Source organism: Elephantulus edwardii, unplaced genomic scaffold (assembly GCF_000299155.1).
Source record: "Elephantulus edwardii isolate Elephantulus edwardi_28Jun2011 unplaced genomic scaffold, EleEdw1.0 scaffold00296, whole genome shotgun sequence".
Taxonomy (NCBI): domain Eukaryota; kingdom Metazoa; phylum Chordata; class Mammalia; order Macroscelidea; family Macroscelididae; genus Elephantulus; species Elephantulus edwardii.
The window spans coordinates 2,459,010-2,480,678 of record NW_006400046.1 but is presented as its reverse complement, the minus strand read 5'-3'; the positions used below and the strand labels follow the sequence as shown (position 1 = coordinate 2,480,678).

Below are 21,669 nucleotides of genomic sequence, written 5' to 3'. Positions count from 1 at the left end.
GCTCAAAGGTGGCGCTTCATGTGCAGGGCTAGATGGTCTGAGCGCGAAAATGCTCTCGGACAGAGCTGGCAGCGGAAGGGCCGCTGCCCAGTATGCTTCCTGTAGTGACGGGTCAGCTCATCAGAGCGTGCGAACCTCCAGCCGCAGCCATCCCATGTGCAGGCATATGGCTTCTCCCCTGGGGGAGAAAGGGGCAGTGAGCATCACTTCCCTGCCACCACTTCCCCACTCCCCCCCATCCTCCTCTGCCCCAGGACATGCCACTTTGATTAGGACAGAGCGAGGTGAGTGAGGTGCCTAGGCAGAATCCTCTCTGACCTCACCTTTTTCCTTCCCTCTGTGTGTGCACCTGGCTGACATCAGTCCTTAGTCCCTACGCTTGGGCACACTGGCTTAATATAATCATCTATCTTCTCCCTTGTACCACGGGGCACCTCCAGCAGATGCCCAACCCTGTCCTCTCTGGCTTTGGCCCTTGGACCTTAAAGTCCACTCTGTTGAGGTAAAACCAGTCTGAGGTGGTCTACACTCTGTCCCTGTCATGTCTGACCCCCTTCTCCTGAATTAATCACTAGAACTAACCCCACTCTCTGTTCCCACTCCCTGAGCATAGACCCCGCCCCTTCCTGACTCTTTTCCATTCTATAATCCCCCCAACCTCATTTATCTGCCTTCTCCTTGGGACCCTGCTTCTCTTTCTTTGCTCGGTTCTTTCCCATTTTTCCAGCTTCTCTGCTCTCCAAGCCTATTTCCACATCTGCACTCTGTCCTTTGTGACTCTCTCCTGCATCTTGAAATCTGCACCTCACCTGTCTGGGTATTTGAAGTCCTGACTCTCAGCCATACCCCAACACACTTCATGTCAAGCAACCCGGCTTTAAGTCCCTGACCAAAGACTCTCACTTCGATCCCCTCTTGCCCTAAATTTGAACTCTACATTCAAATCCTACATCCGTGGCCTCGCTGAACATCTTATTGTCTCATCTCTCCGCAGTTGCCCCTCTAACTCTACTTCACTGCCTTGAGTCCCGCTTTTGGTCCAGGCTTTTCTCTCAAACGAGTTTTCTAGACCTTTTATCTGCCCCTATCCCCTCGCGTACCTCTGTCCAGCCCCCTTTGCAGCCGTAGAACTTCTTTAGCCCGGTTGCCGGCTCTTTTGGTACCGCCCCTTGGTCCTGGACTTTGCCTCTAGCTCCGCCCCCAGCATTACTGGCCCGCCCCCTTGAGAGGTTTTGGCCTGGAGCTCGCCAGTCTCTGTGCCGCCCTTTCCTGGCTCCTCGGGCCCGCCCCAATCCCCGCCCACAGGGCCCACCTCCAGTCCCGCCCACGAGCCATAGAACACGCCCCTATGTCCGCCCACGGCAACCTGGTCCGCCTCAATCCCCGCCCACGGCACCAGGCCCGCCCCCTCACCCGTGTGCGTGCGCAGATGCGCCTTCAGATGGGAGCTCTTGGTGTAGCTCTTGCCGCAGCCCGGATGCGCGCACGTATGCGCCGCTTGTCGCTTGCGCGCCCACGAGCGCCGGCTGCGCTTGACAGGCACGACTTGCCTCATCTCTCCAGGGTTTCCCGCGGGGGTCCCTACCCCAGCGCCCGCCGTCCCGGGTCCCAGACAACTCAGGAAGGAGGGCGCCGCGGCAGGGCCAGGTGTGGGCGCCGGGAGCCCGCGGTAGAGCTGGAAATGGCCCTGGTACTGCGGCATAGGGTACAGTGTGGGGTACCCAGACAGCAGCCCGTAGGGGTTCCCGGGCGCCGCGGGCACTGAAAACCCCGTCCGCGGGAAGTAGCTGCCGGAGGAGCCTGCGCCTGACCCGGGGTACACGGGCTGCAGCGTCAGCGCCTTGGGTTCAGGGGTCGTCAAGGCCAGGGCTGGACCCCCGAAAGAGTCGGAGGCCGGAGCTCGGGGGCCTGGGCAGGCCCAGCCCGAGTGCTCCTCTGGACCCACGAGCCCCGGGACGCTCGTGTATGCGCCCAGAGTCTCTGGAGGAGACGGATACTGCGCCCCAGTGCTCTCGCCGGGCGCCAGGGTGCCGGTCCGAGCCTCGCCACCCGGTTCTGAGAAGTTGGTGAGGAGGAGATCCAGGTCCCAGGCCACGACCTCATCCCTGTGGTTCTCATCCTCCTTGGGAACATCCTCTGGCTCCGGCTTCACGTGAAGGGGCAACCCCGGGGGTCCAGGGGGTCCTGGGCCCAGGTCTTGCTCCTCCTCGGGGCGCCACCACTAGGGGAGGAAGCCGTCAACATGAGGTTTCAGCACCCATCTGGGCCCCTGTCCAGTGAGGGCTTGGACCAGATGTCCTGATGTGGACAAGTTGGTTGCAGACTCCACAAAGGGGTCTTTTGGCCCAAGGCTCCATTTGCCCCCACACCTGCCCGCCCTCCACTCCCTAGCTCCAGGGACAAAAGTTGCTTGGGTCTTGCTGGAGACAAGAGATAAGACCCCTGTTATCTAAAACCCGCACTCCCCCTGGGGGAAGGGACATGACAGCTAGAGATGGAAGGCTGGAGGGGGTTGTGGATAGCCTTGCCTCAGTTTCTCCCCAGAGCCACCCTCCCCGCTCCCATCCTCCCAAATGTTGGCTCTTCCCTAGAAGCCCTGGTGGCTCAGTTAAAGAGTGTGGGTGCCTAATGTCATCAGAACCCAGCATCTTCGTTCTCAGGGAGAAAGCCATGGTACTCTGCTTCTGTGAAAAGCTCAGCCTTGGAAAGCCGATGAAAGCAACTCTATCTACTCCTACTCAGTTGCCATGACTCAGCATCATTGACTCCATGGAGGAGTTTGGGAACCCTTCCACCCAGGGTTGTCTCTGAACCTCAGACCCACATAGCACTCAGCTCAGAGCCTCAGTTTCGCACTACAGAACTGGATCCCAGAGCCTCAGACCAAGCACCCCTGGCCCACACCAAACCCTCCCCAAGTCTCCTGATTCCCGGCCAGGACTCAGCCCTGACCTGCATGCTCTGTAACTTGTGTCCAGACACCCAGCCAACCCACCTAGGCCCAGTGAGGTCCCACCTTGAGAAAGTCCGGTGTGTCCTGGAAGGGGCCCAGGGCAGTCAGTGTGCTGATGGAGGGCAGAGCTGTCTCTGCTGCAGCCATGGTGGCTCCTAGAACTTGGTGCCCACCCAGCCCTCAGGCCTCCTCTCCCGCTGCTGCCTCGTGGGCTCTGAGGCTCTGGTGGCCCCTCAGGAGATCCTCTCAGCACTCAGCTGATTGGCTGCAGCCTCTGATAAGGGCTGGCAAGGACAGTGGTGGGGGATTACCGTTTCTGGAGAACAGACCTCACCTCAGCCTGTTTGAGGCTGAGTCTTGAAGACTATCCATACATCCAATGTTGGGTTAGATGTCAGGGGGTGGGGGCCCAGGATCTGGGGCTGGGTTGCTACATAAAGTGAGGCACTGGGTCCCCAAAGGAGAGAAAAATGTGGCAACTTGCTCTCAGTTTACCCTCCTGGAGGGAAGGAATGAGAATTCTAGAAATGGGCAAAGCGGTACGGGGATTCTACCAAGGGGCTGCAGGACCCCTTTTGTTCCAAGCAGGGCACTGAAGCCCTCTCTCTCCCTGATAAACAGCAAACCGTGTTGGTGGCGGGATTTGGCACAAACTCCCTGCTAAGCATTATCAGACACCCCAGACATCGCAGACGGCTATCAGGTGGGGGCCCAGAACAGCCAAAGCTCTGTCCTCAGCGTGTAGGAGGGATGGGGGTTGGGACTTCTATTAGCTTGGTTTTAAAATGTCTAATTATGAACTCCCAAGGTCTGATCCTGTGGCAGGAGGGAGTGAGTCTGTCAATCAGCCCTTCTGTTATCGACCTGAGACCCTCATTTGGTAATTCTTGGCAAGGCCGAGGCAGTGCACTCCTATCCAGTGTGAAGGCCTTTAAGGAGGGAGAAGTTTCTCTCTCTTCCTGGTGGGATGAGACAGGCATGGGTCAAGCCTGACCTGAAGGAGATGTGGCCCCACTCCTGCCCTCGCCCTGGCTGGTGTTTGATTTCCACCTGACATGGCGAAAGAGTTGAGGTTTTGCATCTCAGACCTCCACTGTGGGACCGTGGGAGTCCAGGAAGTGGACATGGGCACACAGACACATAGTCCGCAGTCATAACCATGGAGTTACATGATGACACAAGTCCTAGGTCCTCAATCACAGATCATAGTCATCTCTGCTTACCCATGAACAGCTACACAGATTCCAGCAACAAAAATGCAACCACACTCCACATTTGCTACACCATGGTATCGCCACGCAAGGCTAGTGACCCAATGAATTAGATATGAGGGGTTTCCGGGCTTGTTGTCATGAAACTATAGAAAATGCCGTCGTGCAGCCCTATAAATCAGACATAACCTTAGACACACAGGTAAAAAAGATCACAAACCATTCATGATGGTGTATTAATACACAACCCTATATCATAAAATCAGGGAAGTTCTGGTGGCCAACTGATTGGAAGAGATCTGTATTTATTCTCATTCCAAAAAAGGGTAACCCGACAGAGTGTAGAAATTATTGAACAATGTCACTAATACCACATGCAAGAAAGATCTTGCTGAATATTATCCAGAAATGACTAGAACAGTACATCAGCAGAGTGTACTCTTCCTCTGGCAGAAGTCTGAGCAGTACATCTGCAGGCTGGGTTTAGAAGAGGCCGTGGCAGTGAGCTCTGGTAGCCTAGTGGCAAGAAGCTGCACTCCAATCCCAGAGGTGCACGGTTCATATCCACCAGATGCTCTGCTGGAGAAGGAGGAGCAATCTCCTCCTGTACCAGTCAGATCCGATTTGACAGTACACACTAATAATAATAATAATAATAATAATAATAATAATAATGAAGAGGCTGTGACACTAAGGACATCATAGCCAACATTAGATGGATCTTGGCTTAAAACAGAGAGTACAAGAAAAAATGTCTGTGTTTCATTGACTATGCAAAGGCATTTGACTGTGTGGATCACAACAAATTGTGGCTAACCTTGAGAAGAATGGGGATCCCAGAATACCTAATTGTGTTTATGTGAAACCTTCTACTTAGAACTAGGAAGCAGCAGTCAGAACAGAGAAGGGAATTACTTCATGGTTCATGATCAGAAAAGGTGTGTGTGTCAGGGATGCATCCTGTTTCCATAGCTTTTCAATCTATATTCAGGACAGATCATTCAGGAGGCTGAAATTCATAAGGAGAAACATGGCATCAGGATTGAAGGAAGACTCATCAACAACTTATGTTATGCAGATGACACAACATTGCTTGCTGAAACTGAAGACAAAATGAGGTATTTGCTGCAGAAGGTCAAGGACCTTCTTGTAGTCTTCAGTGTGGACTGAAGCCCAACATAAAGAAAACAAAGATTCTCAGGGAGCTCTGGTAGCCTAATGGCAAGAAGCTGTGCTGCAATCCTGAAGGTGCACAATTCAAATCCACCAGATACTCTGCTGGAGAAGGAGGGGCAGTCTTCTCTGGTGCCAGTCAGATACAATTTGACAGTACAAAAAGAAAGGGGGGGAGTAACACTGGGTCAATTAGCAGCTTCATGATGGATGAAAAAGAGACTGAGATTGTTGAAAGCTTCATCTTCCTTGATTCCACAATCAGCACTCTTGGCACCAGCAGTCAGGAAATAAAAAAGATGAATTGCATTGGGAAAGTCTGCTGTTAGGGACCTCTCTAGAGTACTGGAGAGTGATGACATCAGTCTGGAGACCAAGGTATGCCTGATCCAGGTTCTGGTCTTCATAATTACTTTCTATGCATCAGAGAGCTGGACAGTAACTAAAGATGATAGAAGAAGGATCGATGCTTTGAGGTGTGGTGTGAGAGAATAGGGTTGAACATACTGTGGACTGCCAGGAGAACAAAGAGGTCTGTCCTGGAGAGGGTAAAACCAGGCTACTCCCTGAAGGAAAGGATTTTGAAGCTCCGTCTCACATTTTGGGCACATGGCCAGGAGGGACCAGTTCTTGGAAAGGGACATTATTGCACAGGAGAGGAAGACCCAGGATGAAATAGATTGACTCAGTGACTGAAGAAATGGGATTAGGTCTGTTGGAGATGATGAGATTGGCTCAGGACAGGGCAAGTTTCAGAGCTAATGTACATAAGGTAGCTATGAGTCGCAGGCCTACTTGATGGCACATAATAACAACAGTGGTAAGAAGCTGAGCTGCAATCCCAAGGAAGCACAGTTCAAATCCACCAGCTGCTTCAAAGAAAAAGATGGACAATCTCCTGTGCAATTAACCTGCCTCTCAAAACTTACTGCAGAGTCCATCCACGAGTAGTCAGTTCCAACCTGATGGCAAACAACAAAAAGTATTATATGGTAAAATCAGACACATATAATCATCCACAAAATGGTACAGAATCTACAACCTTAGAGTCAGTAATGACCAATATTGGACTATAGAGGGCGCACTCAAACATAGGTAACCACACAGAGACCAGAACACCAATAGCTGAGAACATACACAAGCTTACCCAGACACAGACATATTAACACAGATACACAATCACACAGAGTGGACGCACCACGCAAAAAGATACAAGGCAGGAGAAGACAGCAATATACACGCAGCGTGGATGCACTCACTGTTGCTAGGTGCTAACTTACAGCCATCCTATGTCTGTAGAAGGAAACACTGCCCAGTTGGTCCTGTGTGGTCCTCACAGTGTTCCTTATGCTTGACCCTGCTGTTTAGCCACTATGCCAATACATGGATCTTTCTCTTTTTTTTTGACGTTAAAGTCCCTCTTCAGGACCAGGCCCTTCCTAATAATGTATTCAAAGCATGTGAGACTAAGTCGCACCGTTCTTGTGTTCAATGAGCAATCTGGCTGCATTTCTTCCAAGAGAGAGTTGCTCAATCTTCTGGAAGTCCATGTGGTAGAGAGTATTCCTCACCACCATAATTCAAAGGCATCAGTTCTTCAGTTTTCTTTGTTCATTGTCCAGTTTTCCATGCACATGTTGTTGTGCGGTTCCAGGATGCCCACTATGACTCATAGCAAACTTATTCACAACAGGTGGGAACCTTGCCTGGTCCTGCACTACTCTCTTCTTTTTTTAAAAAAAAACAACACAAACCCAACATAGAAAATGTTTTAATTTTTCCCATTGTTGCACATTTTCTTCCCCCTTTCCTCCTCCCTCCCTCAGCTCTACCCGCAATGCACCCTTTGTTCCAGATTATTGTCATACATATAATGTCTAATCAGTTATTCCTTTGACATTTCTTCTTCTCATCTGATCCTATGCCCTCTCCGTCATCTATCCACTCTTTTCCCATTCTCCCCTCATGCCTGTCCTATCTTATAACAGTGGTGTTATACAGTATTTATTTTTTTGTGACTGAGATATTTCACTCAACATAATGTCCCCCAGGATCCTCCATGTTGTATGATGTTTTACAAGTTCATTGTCTTTCAGTGCTGCGTAATATTCCATTGTGTGAATGTACCCTGGTGTGTCTATCCATTCATTTGTTGATGGTCACTTGGGTTGCTTCCCTCTCTTTGCTATTATGAATAACGTAGCAATAAACATGAGTGTGCATACATCTGTTTAAGTTAAGGCTCTGGTTTCTTTAGGGTATTTTCCCAGTAGTGGAGTTGCTGGGTCAAATGGTGTATCTATTTATAACTGTTTGGGAGAGTGACACACTGCCTTCCATGGATTTATCATTTTATATTGCCACCAGCAGTGAGTAAAAGTTCCAATTTCTCCACAACCTTGCCAGCATTTGTTGTGTGCTCCTCTGTTGAGATTTGTTTCTGGGGTCTACACCACCTTCATGATCGCTAATATATTCAGGCAGTGGTCACTGTGTCAACCCAGCATGATGAGGGTCTTCCCCTCTTTCATCAGTCCTCTCTGTCTTTTCCAGCATGTCTTTATCTAAGACCTGGTCCTTCCTGACAACATGCCCAATGCATATGAGATGAAATTTCACCATCGTTGTCTCGAAAGACTATACTGGTTTCAGTCCCTCCAAGACTGAATTGTTTATTCTTTTTTTAAAAAAAATTATTTTGTTTTATCATTTTTTTTTATGTATGTACTGTCAAATCAGATATGATTGGTACAGGAGGAGATTGTCCCTCCTTCTCCAGCAGAGCATCTGGTGGATTCATACCGTTTGCCTCTGGGATTGCAGTGCAGCTTCTTGCCACTAGGCCACCAGAGCTCCCTGAATTGTTTATTCTTTTGTCAGGGATATTCAATACTCTTCTTCAACACCCCCAATCCAAGGCGTTGATTCTTCTTTGGTCTTTCTTCTTTATTCATTGTCCAACTTTCAGATGCATACAAAATAATGTGAGACAACAGAAAATTCCATGCTTGGAGTTATGCTCAAAGTGACATTTTTTGCTTAAATGCAATTAAAAGAATTCTTTTATACACAATGGAAGATTATCCAAAAACAACTAGAACAGTACATCGACAGAGAACTACTAGAAACACAGGCTGAGTTTGGAAGAGGCCATGCCCAGAGATATTATTGCCAATGTCAGATGGATCTTGGCTAAAAGCAGGGAGTACCAGAAGAATGTCTATCTGTGTTTAATTGACTATGCAAAAGTATTTGACTGTGTGGATCACAACAAATTGTGGCTAACCTTGAGAAGAATGGGGATCCCAGAACACTTGATTGTGCTCATATGAAACCCATACTCAGACCAGGAAGCAGTTCTCAGAACAGAGCAAGGAAACACTGCATGGTTCAAAATCAGGAAAAGAGTGCAGCAGGGATGCATCCAGTTTCCATACCTTTCTAATCTATATGCAGAACAGACCATTCAGGAGTCTGGGCTTTATGAGGAGGAGTGTGGCATCAGGTTTGGAAGAGGACTCATCAACAACCTGTATTATGCAATAATACGACCTTGCTTGCTGACACTGAGGAGGACCTGAAACATTTACTGCAGAAAGTCAAGGACTAAAATTTTCATTATGGATTGAAGTTCAACATTAAGAAAAGAAAGACTCTTACCACTGGGCCAACTGACAGCACTATGACAGGTAAAGATGAGATTGAAGTTGTTAACAAATTTCAGCTTGCTCAGATCCATAATCAACACTCTTGGCACCAGCAGTCAAGAAATCAAAAGACAAGTTACAAAAGACAGTGAATTAAAAAAGAAAAAAAGACAAGTTACTCAGGGGAAAGCTGTCATAGGCTTCTCCAAAGTGCTAAAGAGTAATGATGTCAGTCTGGAGACTATGGTACACCTGATTCAGGCCATGGTCTTCATAATCATTTGCTATGCATCAGACAGCTGGACAAAAGATGAATTACACTGGGAAAGTCTGCTTTCAGGGACCTCTTCAGAGTATTGAAGAGCAATGGTGTCAGTTGGAGACCAGTGTGTGCCTGATCCAGGCCATGGTCTTCATAATTATTTGCTATTACATAATTACACATCAGAAAGCTGGACAATGACTAGGGATGATAGAAGGGGAATTGAACATACCACAACTGCCAAGAGTATTGAACATACAGTGGACTGTCAAGAGAACAAACAGATTTATCCTGGAGAGGGTGAAATCAGGCCGCTCCTTAGAGGCAAGAATTGTGAGGCTCCATCTCACTTACTTTAGGCATGTGACCAGGATGGAATAGTCCCTAGAAAAGGACATCATGCTTGGTAGGGTGGAGAGACAGTCCAGGAGAGGAAGAACCGGGAAGAGATAGATTCACACAGCAACTGGGATAATGAAGGTAGCTGTGTCTGAGATGGTGAGACTGGCTCAGGACAAGGCAAGGTTCAGAGCTATTGTAACATAGGGTCACTATGAGTTGCAGGGGACTCAATGGCACATAACAACAACATCAGATTTACCCAATGCCAATATATCATTTGATTCTCAGACTTCGACCTCCATGGCATTGATTGTGGACCCAAGTAGGACACATTCACTAGGATATTTCTTTTATGTCTATAATATGGGCATTTTGCAAGGAGGGACCAGTCCTTGGAGAGGGATGTCATGCTTGGGAGGGTGGAGGGACAGTGCAGGAGAGAAAGATTCTCTATGAGATGAATTGATTCAGTAACTGGGGTAACGGGGGTAGGTGTGTCAGAGACAATGAGATTGGCCCAGGATAGAGCTGGGTTTAGGGCTGTTCAACATAGTGTCACTATGAGGCGCAGGGACTCGACAGCACGTAACAACAATAATATAAAAGATGGAAGAGAACATGTGTGGGTGATAATATGGAGGAGAAATTGGAGCAATCACACATTGTTGGTGGGAATGTAAGATGGTGCAGCTGCTGTGGAAAATAGTGTGGGTATTCTTCAAAGCGTGAAGCACAGAATTACCACATACTCTACAATTCCACTCCTAGGTAGATGCTCCAAAGGCTGGAAAGCAGGATGTCAAGCAGCTCCTTGGACAGCAATGCTCACTGCAGCTAGTCACAATAGTCACAGATGGAAACAACCCCAAACGTTTATCAACAATGAAATGGATAGAAATGTGATAAACCAGTATGACAGAAATGAAACTCCATGTGCAACAATGTGGATGAAACCTGGAAACATTATGTTCAATGAGAGAAACCAGATGGAAGAGGTCACATATTCCTATTTTCTAATGATAATTATCTAGACAAAGAGGTTTCTGATTGGGAGAAAAGAGTTCTGGGAGTTAGTGACCAGGTGGTACACCAATATCCAGAGTGGCAAACCCTGAGCCTTCAGTTGGGTTTCCCAAGATCAGGTTTCCCCAAAACAGTTCCTCAGGGAGCATTAACACCGATGGGGGCATGAGGGAACAGAGAGAGTGACACTAGAGAGGTCACTTGCTCAGAAAGGAGGAGGAGAACACTGGACCAAGAGCTATGAACATCCTCAATGTGTCAGGGCAAAGAATGCTAGATGTATTAGGGCAATGATGGACTTCCTGATGTGGGTGGGTGGCTTCAACTGTTTTTCTTGAGGATAAGAAGGATGTGGAAGGTGGGAAAATTGAGGAACACCCAGGTCCCAGGCACTTAGGACCAGTGAACATGCTCAGACACAATGCCTCAGTTGCTTTCTTGAGACTCAGAGCATTGCACACACAACCAGTGTGTATAGTGTGTACTGAGTCAGTATTGGAAGAGTTCTTTTGAGGCAGGTAAAGGCCTAGCCTGAGAACATAAAGAGCATGTCAGTATGGGCCCCGGTTTCTCCAGCTGAGAAATGGGTTAGTCACAGTCAGATGTATATTTTCATATACAAGCAATTATACACCAAGATTCAAAGGCATGCCACATACGTGTTACTCATAAAACATCATGAAGGGGAGCAAAAGCACACACACCATGTCACGGTCACACTCAGACACATAATCACACACAACTGCACACCAACCAAGTCACACAAACAGGTAGAGACACACAACAACCCTAGAAACACACACACACACACACACACACACACCCCAGTTGCCTCCTCAAAAAGACAAAAGTCATGCACACAGTATTACTCAGTGCCACACACAGTATTACTCAGAATATCATCACACTGGCTTACAATTACACAGACAAGAAATCATACAGACATACAACCACAATTACAAAGTCACAAGCATAGCCATAAGACAGAAACACTGTCACACACTCGAACTCTTGCAACCAGGCAGATACAATCATATACTGAAATGTAACATAATCACATACATAATCCATTTAGGACTCACATTTATTAACAGTGTCACACATACACAATAACTACCTGAATTACAGACACACTATCAGATACACCCATTAATTCTCATAATGCACAGTCCAATTCTCCAAACAGACATAACCATGAAGACAGAGATCAAACAACCCCTCAGAGAAAAATAAGCTTACAGACTTAACATTCAATCAAAATCCAAACTGCAGTCACATACATACACACACCATCTGAGCCCTTCCACAAGCATACCTTTAACCTCACCCACTTACAGTTTTGTATTCACTCAGCTACAATCACACACTCATTACCAGTGAGTTGTTGCTGTGCACCATCTAGTTGGAATCGACCTCTTGCTGACCCTCTGGTGGGTTTTTAGAGACTATATAACAAGGGAGTACAATGCTCATTTTCGAACCGCTGGTAGCTGGGTATGTATATACCTACTAGGCCACCAGAACTCCCTTAGAACACACACACACACAGAGACACACACACAGAGACACACACACAGAGACACACACACACATACAGACACACACAGACACACACACACAGACACACACACGTCTACAGGAAACCACAGGCTACATAAACTTCCTGGGACAGCAGAACCGCTGGTAGCTGGGTATCTATATACCCACTAGGCCACCAGAACTCCCTTAGAAAACACACACACACACACACACACACACACACACACACGCCTACAGGAAACCACAGGCTACACAAACTTCCAGGGACAGCCTAAGAGTGGAGGCTAAACTGGAGAATCTCCCTTCCATCGTCTCTCACTCACTCTCCCGTATCCCATAAAAAAGACCCCGAGGTCTTTCTTTCTAGGAGACGTAGCCTCTAATTTTCCGCACACGCCCTCTGGAACTGGCTAACCAGGAATCAGCCGCGCCTCCGCCGAGGACCAATCAGAGCAGGAATATAGCTATCCAATCAGCTTGGCATGCTGCTCTTCCTCCCCGGTTTCTGGTTTGATCTTTAAAGGAGCCAAACAAGGTCTGCTTGTCTGCGCTCGTCTGCCAGGGAGAGTCGCCATGGCCCTTTTAAAAGGCAGAGTCGTGGAGGAGCCATGTTTTTAAGCTAAACCAATGAGAGATTTCCTTCGACCGTGCTTTTCCCATCCCTGCCAGAGGTCAAAAGCATTTGTTGTTACTCAGGTCTCTGACTTCTGCCTGACGCCGCTTGTCTTTGCTTCTCTTTTCTGCCTGCTGTCCTCATGGCTCTAAGAGGCGCCTGTGCGCGGCTGCTTAGCCGCGGTCCAAGCCTGCGAATCTTGCGCACATGGAGCTCGGCGGCCGCGCAGACCGGTTGGTAATGGGCCAGGTGATGGAGAGGGAGGAATTAGGAGCTCTGGACTTCCTGGGGTGACTCCCTTGCCCTGTATTTGCAGAGAAAGCTGGGAAGACACAGAACCGACTGACTAAGTGTAAGAAACTCAGCATTCACCGCGCGTGCTCGGTCTCCATCTGTCTGTCCCGGCGGTTTCCGTCCTAGAATCCGAGGGCTACATGTGCGGGAAGGCAGGGCTGTGCTCGGAGTCAGAGGGCCCCGGTGGTGATTTTCTGGTTCTAACGGGACTAACCCAAAGCTGAGCTCTCATGTCCACCTCCTAGCTTCGCGTCCTGAGTTTGACTGGCGGGATCCCTTGGTTCTCGAGGAGCAGCTGACAGCAGATGAGATTCTCATCAGGGACACTTTCCGGACTTATTGTCAGGAGCGCCTCATGCCCCGCGTTCTGCTGGCGAATCGCAACGAAGGTACATTGAGGGACAGGGGAGTGTGCACCCTGGGGCTTCCCTTCCAGATAGAGCGGCACCACCAATTCCCACCGGCTCTGCTTGCTCTAACTGGGCTTCTAGGCCTCTCTTCCCTGGGACTGGGGACTCCTGTGGGCCAGAACTAAGCCTAACCCTTGGCAATTTTGACTTGGCAGTTTTCCATCGGGAGGTCATCTCGGAGATGGGGGAGCTGGGCGTCCTCGGCCCTACCATCAAAGGTAGAAACACGCTTTTCTCCACACTCCAAACCCATACTGTCTCCTGAAAAGCCACCTCTGTTCTCTGAGCTGATTTCATGCTTCAAAGTGAGGCTGGTAGCCTTCCCTCTCCCCATGAGGATGAAATACAAGAGCCCTCACTCAAGTAGGGCCAACTTGGTGCCCCTCCTTGAATGCCACTATTTACCTTAGTCTTTTAGGCCCCTGAATCCACTTGTCTCAGATGCACAGGGCTTGCCTCTGTTGCCCTACCTACCCCAACCTCACTAGGTTATGGCTGTGCTGGGGCCTCATCTGTGGCCTATGGGCTCCTCGCCCGAGAGCTGGAGCGGGTGGACAGCGGCTACAGGTCAGCGATGAGCGTCCAGTCCTCCCTCGTCATGCACCCTATCTACGCCTATGGCAGTGAGGAGCAGCGGCAGAAGTACTTGCCCCGGCTGGGTGAGTGGTGGCCTGTGAGGCCTAGTGTAAGGTAGATAGTTCTCATGGTCTGCCGCTCAGGGGTAGGGGTGTCTCCTGAGCTTGCCCTCTTAGCTCAAAAATAGCATTGATTAAGCCACGAGGCCTTTAGTCTCACCCTGGTGTCACCTCACTAGCTTCAATTAGGTATCACTTGAATCTGTCAACTTTCTTGACACCCATCGCCCCCCTCCTGGCTTAAAACCTTTCTCTCATCTCCATTCCAAAGTTTAAAGTCTTAAACTTTGTAACTGGGCCCAGAAGGCCTCACGTGACCTGGACTCTAACCTTTCTACTTCCTATCTCCCTCCTCACTTATTACTCACTAGCCAGGTTTTGCTACTTGAATACTGACTTGGCTTTTGCACATCTGACATCTGCTGGGCGCACCCCACCGTCCCTCTTTTGACTTGACCTGCCCTGGGGCCTGGTGGGACCTCTGGCTTCCCCCACCACCCGGAATTGTTGTCTGCCATCACTCACAGCTGACCCTCCATTGGGTTTTCAGAGGCAGTACATTTAGTAAGAGGGAATTGGCCATCTTCTCCCATGGAGCAGCTGGTGGATTCAGACCTCCCTCACCATTTGGAGGGCAGTCATTTGGCCTTAATCCCGAGGTTTAGTCTAGAGATGTTGACAAATTCTGGTTGCAGAGGATGGATGAGGGCCATTCCTTACCCTCGCAGACCTGTGACCTGCCTTGGCCTCGTCCCTGCAGCCAAAGGGGAGCTCCTGGGCTGTTTTGGGCTCACAGAACCCAACCATGGAAGTGATCCTGGCAGCATGGAGTCCAGAGCTCACTACAACCCATCCAGCAAGACCTACACCCTCAATGGAGTCAAAACCTGGTGAGGCAGGCACCTGAGGCTGGCTGGGCAGGAGGAAGCTAGTGGCTGGACCCCTCACTATTCTGTCTAACCCCCAGGATCACCAATTCGCCTGTGGCTGACCTCTTTGTGGTGTGGGCTCGATGTGATGATAACTGCATTCGAGGTTTCCTGCTGGAGAAAGGAATACAAGGCCTCTCAGCCCCCAAGATAGAGGGCAAGTTCTCCCTGCGGACCTCAGCTACTGGAATGATCATCATGGACAATGTGGAGGTGCCAGAAGACAATGTGCTGCCCAGTGCGTCTGGTCTGGCGGTGAGCAGGGGACTACATCCTGGTCTTCCTTTCTAAGGCAAGCCCTGTGATGTGGTGTCCAGATCATAGTATTAACTGTTGAAGCTTGGCTTTGTGACTGGCATTCCAAAAAATCAGACCTATTTTGGTGGCCATCTTGCTTCTACAGGTTCTGTCCAGCTCGTTCCTTCAATTGAAGCCTTCCTTCCTGTTTACGACTAGTTCTGAGCATCAAAATCAGACACTGAGCTGGGTGGAAAGAACATTGTGCAGACCGAATAGACACTGACAAGGCCTAGTGTGCACGAGCTTGGGTGCCAGGCCCCTGTGTGGTCCTCAACAGCTGCCCCAGCGTGCCCTGTTTACATGGAATGCATGGCACCCAGGTGCTTCTGACTGAGACTCCCTTTCTCAACCCTCCAGGGTCCCTTTGGCTGTCTAAACAACGCCCGGTTCGGTATTACTTGGGGTGTGCTTGGAGCTGCTGAGTTCTGTTTGCACACAGCCCGGCAGTACACCCTGGACAGGTGTGTGGAACGCCTGGGGAGTGTGTCGGGTGGCTGGGTACCATTCTTTACCCTACTCCTATGTAATTTCCTAGCCCCCATCCACCAGACCTGTTTCATTTCATTTGTAAAATGGCCAATAAAGTTCTTGCCAGCAGTTTAAGGACTGAATGAATGATAGTGCTAGAGAACTGGTTTGAAAAACTTGGAGATTGGGACCATAAGGAGGAGATTGGGGGTATCCCTCCCTCTTGTCCTTACTCAAACCTTGCCCATCTAGGGTCCAATTTGGTGTCCCATTAGCCAGGAACCAGCTGATTCAGAAGAAGCTGGCTGACATGCTCACCGAGATCACACTGGGGCTTCACGCCTGCCTGCAGCTGGGCCGCTTGAAGGATCGTGACAAGTAGGTGCTGGGTGTGAGGTGGGGGGAGGGAGACAGCTGTGGGAGGAGGATCTCAGGCCACTGCTGGCATGAGGGTGCCCTGCCCTGAGCCCTGCCTTATGGTCCTTTACCCTCTTCCATTCTTTTCTCTCCTTGTTGGCACTTATAGGCTAGGCTTGAGCCAGCCTCTCTGCTTGGCCCTGAGTGCCTGTTTCCGTTGACTCTGTAGTTGGGTTTGTTGGGATGAGTTTGCCCAGGGTATGGTGATACCTGTATGCCTGGTGCTGGCTGAGTCAGTTCTCTGTAATCCACTGTTGTTGCATTTCTGTTGCACAACCAGGGTGACCCCGGAAATGATCTCTCTCTTGAAGAGGAATAACTGTGGGAAGGCCCTGGACATCGCCCGCCAGGCCCGAGATATACTGGGGGGCAATGGGATTTCTGACGAGTACCATGTGATCCGACACTCTATGAACCTGGAGGCAGTGAACACCTATGAAGGTGAGACCAGATCCCTAGGCCTAGGGGAACATGAGTGGAAGAGAGGTGAGAGGGATAGCAGGCTTAGTCCTAGCTCTGATGCCATCCTTGGACACTTCCACTGGAGGCTGTGAGTGCAAGGAGGTTGAGAGTGAAGCTACTCCTCCATTATGTTAAAACAAAACAAGGTAAATCAACTGCACATATGGCATCACCTCATCCTGTTGTGACTCACAATGGGGCTCAGAACCTTTTCTTCACAGGAAGATGATTTGTAAAAAGATAATTAAAAAGAAAAAAAGCAGAACTCTGAGCTGTACAGAAATAGAGGGCAACCTAAGAAGAGGCAGACACTGGAACTCTAAGGAAGAGAACAAAGCCATGTGTGGCCCTGAGGGAGTACAGGGTCTCCTGGAAGAGAGAACATGACAGCTTCCCCGTAGAGATAGCAGTGAAGGCTGTGTGTGACCTGGTACCTTCCTGTGTCTCCTAAAGACACTGGATACCCACAGGAGAAGCCCCATGGCCTAGCATCTTGTATCTGTTGAGCAGCTGAGTGAGCCATCTCAGAAACAGCAAGAACTATGGAGTAGGCATCACACAGGTGTGAAAAACTCTGAGGGCAGCAAAAAGCAAGAGGCCTTAAAGGCCCTCTGGTTTTCCAAAGGGGAAAGATAAAGTCTGGTTTGTAATCTCTACTTTCTGGGGTGGAACTTAAGAATAAGATCACAAGGTGGATAGGCCTTGAAGGCTGTTGGGGGTTGTAGAGACATGGAATGCTCTAGGCAGGTGGACTGCAGTAGGTGGGAGATTGCTGTGATGTGTGACTGGTTTGTGGGGTTTTTTTTTGGTGCATGTACCGTCAAATCAGATCTGACTGGTACAGGAGGAGATTGTCCCTCCTTCTCCAGCAGAGCATCTGGTGGATTCGTGTGACTGGTTTTACATGTTTGCATTCGCATCACTGTTGTGGGTGAGGAGGGGCCTGACATTTTCCATGTAGCTCATCAGCTTTCAGCCTCTGTGGAAAGGAAACAATACTCCAGTGAAAAGGAAACATTTAATCAAGTGTCAGGGGCTAGGGGAGGGCCAGATTACCACATGAGGGGAAGGGAGTACCAAGGCTAGACTCTGCATTTATGGGTCTAGCAGAAAGAGCTCTAGGTCTTAACAATATGCATCACAAAACTAGAAAACCAACTTGTTTATGTGGCTTGAACAGCAGCCTCTGAACCTCGTAGTGGCTGTCAGTCAGCAGGAGGGGAATTCTTGGTGCTGTCATTGTTCACCATCTTTGTTGTTCTGCTTTTCTTCCATAGCAGCAGCCTGGCAGAGTGACTTTAAAAGGAAGTTGTGAGCTGTTAAGATTCCAAACTCATTTGTACTTATCATTTCCAGGTACACATGACATTCATGCACTGATCCTGGGAAGAGCAATCACGGGAATTCAGGCATTCACGGTTGGCAAATGAGCACACTTCACCTGGGACCTGGAGACCTTTAAAGCCTCTTTTCAGAGAAACACCTGGGAGTTGTGATCTGAGTACGGTTATGGAAGTGGGGGTGGCCCTGAACTTTCCATGGCAAGTGAGAGACACTGGCCTTTATATATGAAAATCTCCCTTTTTAAGACATTCAAATAAACTGCTTAAAAAGAAGATGGACATCTCTATACAGTTAATCCATTTTAACCACATGATAATGGACTCCATGCACCTGGAAAAGCAGCTCTCTTGACAGGATCGTAAAAAGAAGGAAAATGACATCAGGAGTAACTTTTGAGACTGACCTGGTGTAAGCCAAAGCAGATCCCGTACTCCCAAAGTTCACTCTATGCCCTCTCGCTGTCCCTCTTCTGAGGGAGGGGGTAGTGCCTTATACTTACTGGACTAGGAGCATAAACAAGAGTGAGAGAGAATGAAAAATCTGCAACCCCTAACTCCACAGTTTGGGGCCACCTTTTTCTGTAACTTCTTGAGAAACAGTTTTACACAAAGCAGAAACCAGCAGGTCTGGGGGCTCTAGGTTGCTTGGCTGTGGTGGGGTTTTCCCCCTATAGCAGTCAGGCCCATATGCAAACTTCACAGCTCCTCAGTAATAAATAACCCAGAACCAGGCATTGCCTCATCCCTGGGATGTGTCCTAGAGCTGCAGGGTTGGGGGCAGATGAGCGGTCTTTGCCTGGCAGCTACAAAGGACTTTGTCCTTTCAGTCACCACAACAGCTAGCTCCTTGGTGTGTCAGTGCAGAACCACATTACAGGGCACAGAATCACAAATGCAAGGCGCCAAGGAAAAAAACAGATATAGGCCTTGGCATTTAATTCCTAACCACTGTGAGATTTAGGGTTGGTGCCAGAGCCAACTTCTGGTTTCTGTTCTCATCTACCTTTGGTTTAGCTGTTCTAACCCTCCTTCCTCAGGCAGCCCACCCCTCCAAGCTTAGTCCTACCTCAGGCGGGACACACAAGTCATTGTAGACAGTCTCCACTGTGTGGCAGACTTCCTTGAGTTCTGCTTCCAAATGGGTGATCTTTGTCATTTTCTGAGTGAACTCTTGGAGCTTTTCCTGGATAATCTTGTTGTGGTAATTATAAATCTGATACATCCTCTCTTCTAACTTCTCTGCCAGATCTGAAACCTTTGAAAGAACAAGACACATTCTTGAAAAGTCAAATGAAGCACAACCTTTGTTCAAAGTGGACCTCTTAGATTTCTGAAGTTTTCTTGTAAGAATGGTAAAAACAATTCCAGTGGCTGAGGGTAAAATGTCTATGTGTGGTGGTTTTTATCCCCCCCCAAAGCAAGATGAAAAATTAAGTGTAACAGTAATTATACGGTGGATTGAACTTGCAGATGTTTAATTCTCACTCTTTTTTTTTTCATGTTAGGAAAAAAAGTACAGAGAACAGAAACTAGAGCAAAACTGCATTTGACAAGTAGCTCCTCAGCAGTAGTTCCCTAAGAACATTACACTTTTTCTACTCCATTATACTTTTCTATACTTTAATTTTCTATAGAAACTGTGAAGGGCAAAACAGGACAGACAGTTTGCCTGTTTTATCAAGATATGAAATGTGGAATAAACAGGACATTCCACAGGCACAAAAAAAATGAACATCAGACGTGAGTAGTGGACTTCATTAGAAATATGGTCACTCACATTTTAGCCTCTCAAGTCTCCCATCTAAATCTTTCAGCTTCAAGAGGAAATATGGGTGGGACAGAATAAGCTAGAGAATTAACAAGTCTGGCATGGAAGAGTTACAGCCAGAATGCTCCTTGGAAGGAAGGATGGTGAGACTGTCCCCATACACTGGACATGTGACAAGGGACCAGTCCCTGAGAAGGACACTGTGCCTGGTAAAATAGAAGGTCAGTGAAAAAGAGGAAGATCCGTAATGGGCTGGGCTGACAAGTGGGCTCAAGCACAGCAACACCTGTGAGACGGTGCAGGGCCAAGCAGTGTTGTGCACAGGGTTGCTATGAATTAAGCCTAACAAAAAAAGTCAAATCTCCCACAAACGTCCGCTCTCATAGCCATTAGCTGTTACATGAAATGAGGAGGCCACCTCTGAATACAGAGAGACTTTAATTTCTCATCCTGGCTCTCTTGTCTCATTAGTTTTGAGCCATGGTTTTTTAATCTATAAATTGGTCCAATCTTTTCAAGATAGAAGGGAGAAAATATTATGTTTAAGATACAAGTTGCCTAGCATCATAGAACATAGAAATATATAGTGATGGTCTACCCCCTCTCATTTTAGTGTGCCCAACCCCTTCCCTGCCAGGTGAGGTTTTGCAGTAGGCTTGGGGGAATCTGTCACCTTGATCTTAAGGCTGTCCCTGAAGTTGCTCATGAGTTCATGGTCCTTCTGCCTGCTCTCATTGATGTTTTGGATGATGTCCTGGGCCTTCTTCTTTAAGAGCTCAATGGTCGAGTCCAGAGAGGAGAAGTAGGATCTTAACTTCCCTTCCAGCATCACTTGGCAGTCGGCACTGAAGACAGCAATAGAGGGACTAGAAACCTGATTTCTCAAGTTACAGAAACAGATAAGCAACAAATTCTGGATGGCTGATCTAAATTTGTTATGTAGTGGGAGAAGAATTGTGCTGTCTGCCTGTGGCGAGATATCTGGCTCTTTTCCTAGGTTCTTTCATTCACACTGTCACCCTGAAATACAGGGATAATAAATATTCTATTTGATAACTCAGAAAATAGACCAAAAGGTATAAATCAAATATATGCCTTTAGTGCAACAATGAATGAATGAAAACCCAAAATCTCTGTAAATGTTCATTAAAATTAATAAAATATAATAATTTAAAAAATCTATACAAAGAAAAAAAAAGAAGGAAGTCTCTCAGTATTTCCTGCATTGCTGGTCTTGTTTCCACAAATGCCCTTAGGTTCTGTTTTTCTGGGAATATCTTGATCTCTCCTTCATATTTGATGGACAATTTTGCAGGTTACAATATTCTTGGTTGACAGTTGTGTTCGAGTGTTCGGTATATGTCATTCCACTGTCTTCTTGATCGCATGGCTTCTCCTGAGAAATTGGCATTTAATCTTACCTGCTCTCCCATATAGATTACTTTCTGTTTCTCCCCAGCTGCTTTCAGACTTTTCTCCTTATCTTTAATTCTGGCAAATTTGACTATGGTATGCCTTGGTGTTTTTCTTTGGGGGTCTATTCTATACGGGGTTCACTCAGGTTCTTGAATATAAATTCTCTCATTCTTCATTATGCCTGGGAAGTTTTTTCTTAGTAATTCTTCCACAACTTTTTGGTGCCTTTAGTTGCTTTTTCTGTTCTGGGTTTCTGACTACACACATGTTAATGTGGTGTCCCACATTATTCTTTGGTTTTCTTCTTTTTCCTTATTCTCATGTCTCATTCTTTTTCCCGAACCTGTGAATACATTGCCCATGAACAGATTTCCTCTTCTTGGAGACACTTTTCCACCTTGTTCAGATTTCACACATAATGTGATGCTAGAAACTCCAAGTACTGCTGTTTGTTTTTTGGGTTT

At 47.9% G+C, this 21,669-nt stretch overlaps 3 protein-coding genes across 3 annotated transcripts in view; 1 reads left to right on the top strand and 2 right to left on the bottom strand.

Annotated features, from left to right (window-relative positions):
- Positions 1–2: 2 nt before the first annotated feature.
- KLF1 (Kruppel-like factor 1 (erythroid)) lies at positions 3–3,100 on the bottom strand. The gene is made up of 3 exons (XM_006900793.1): positions 3,017–3,100; positions 1,414–2,221; positions 3–178 (listed from the first exon to the last, which is right to left on the bottom strand). The coding sequence occupies exons 1-3, from the start codon at positions 3,098–3,100 to the stop codon at positions 3–5; spliced, it is 1,068 nt and encodes a 355-aa protein (XP_006900855.1).
- Positions 3,101–12,896: 9,796 nt separating this feature from the next.
- GCDH (glutaryl-CoA dehydrogenase) lies at positions 12,897–18,108 on the top strand. The gene is made up of 11 exons (XM_006900792.1): positions 12,897–12,996; positions 13,080–13,115; positions 13,303–13,446; positions 13,623–13,685; positions 13,956–14,126; positions 14,863–14,992; positions 15,070–15,286; positions 15,689–15,792; positions 16,052–16,177; positions 16,497–16,657; positions 18,035–18,108. The coding sequence occupies exons 1-11, from the start codon at positions 12,906–12,908 to the stop codon at positions 18,106–18,108; spliced, it is 1,317 nt and encodes a 438-aa protein (XP_006900854.1). The 5' UTR covers positions 12,897–12,905.
- A 463-nt stretch (positions 18,109–18,571) lies between these two features.
- SYCE2 (synaptonemal complex central element protein 2) overlaps positions 18,572–21,669 on the bottom strand; it is an 18,621-nt gene continuing 15,523 nt past the window's right edge. Inside the window, exons 3-5 of the mRNA XM_006900830.1 lie at positions 20,463–20,634; positions 19,088–19,276; positions 18,572–18,715 (exon numbers count right to left, since the gene is read on the bottom strand). Coding sequence (XP_006900892.1) covers positions 18,572–18,715; positions 19,088–19,276; positions 20,463–20,634 — 505 coding nt within the window. The remainder of the gene's footprint in view (positions 18,716–19,087; positions 19,277–20,462; positions 20,635–21,669) is intronic.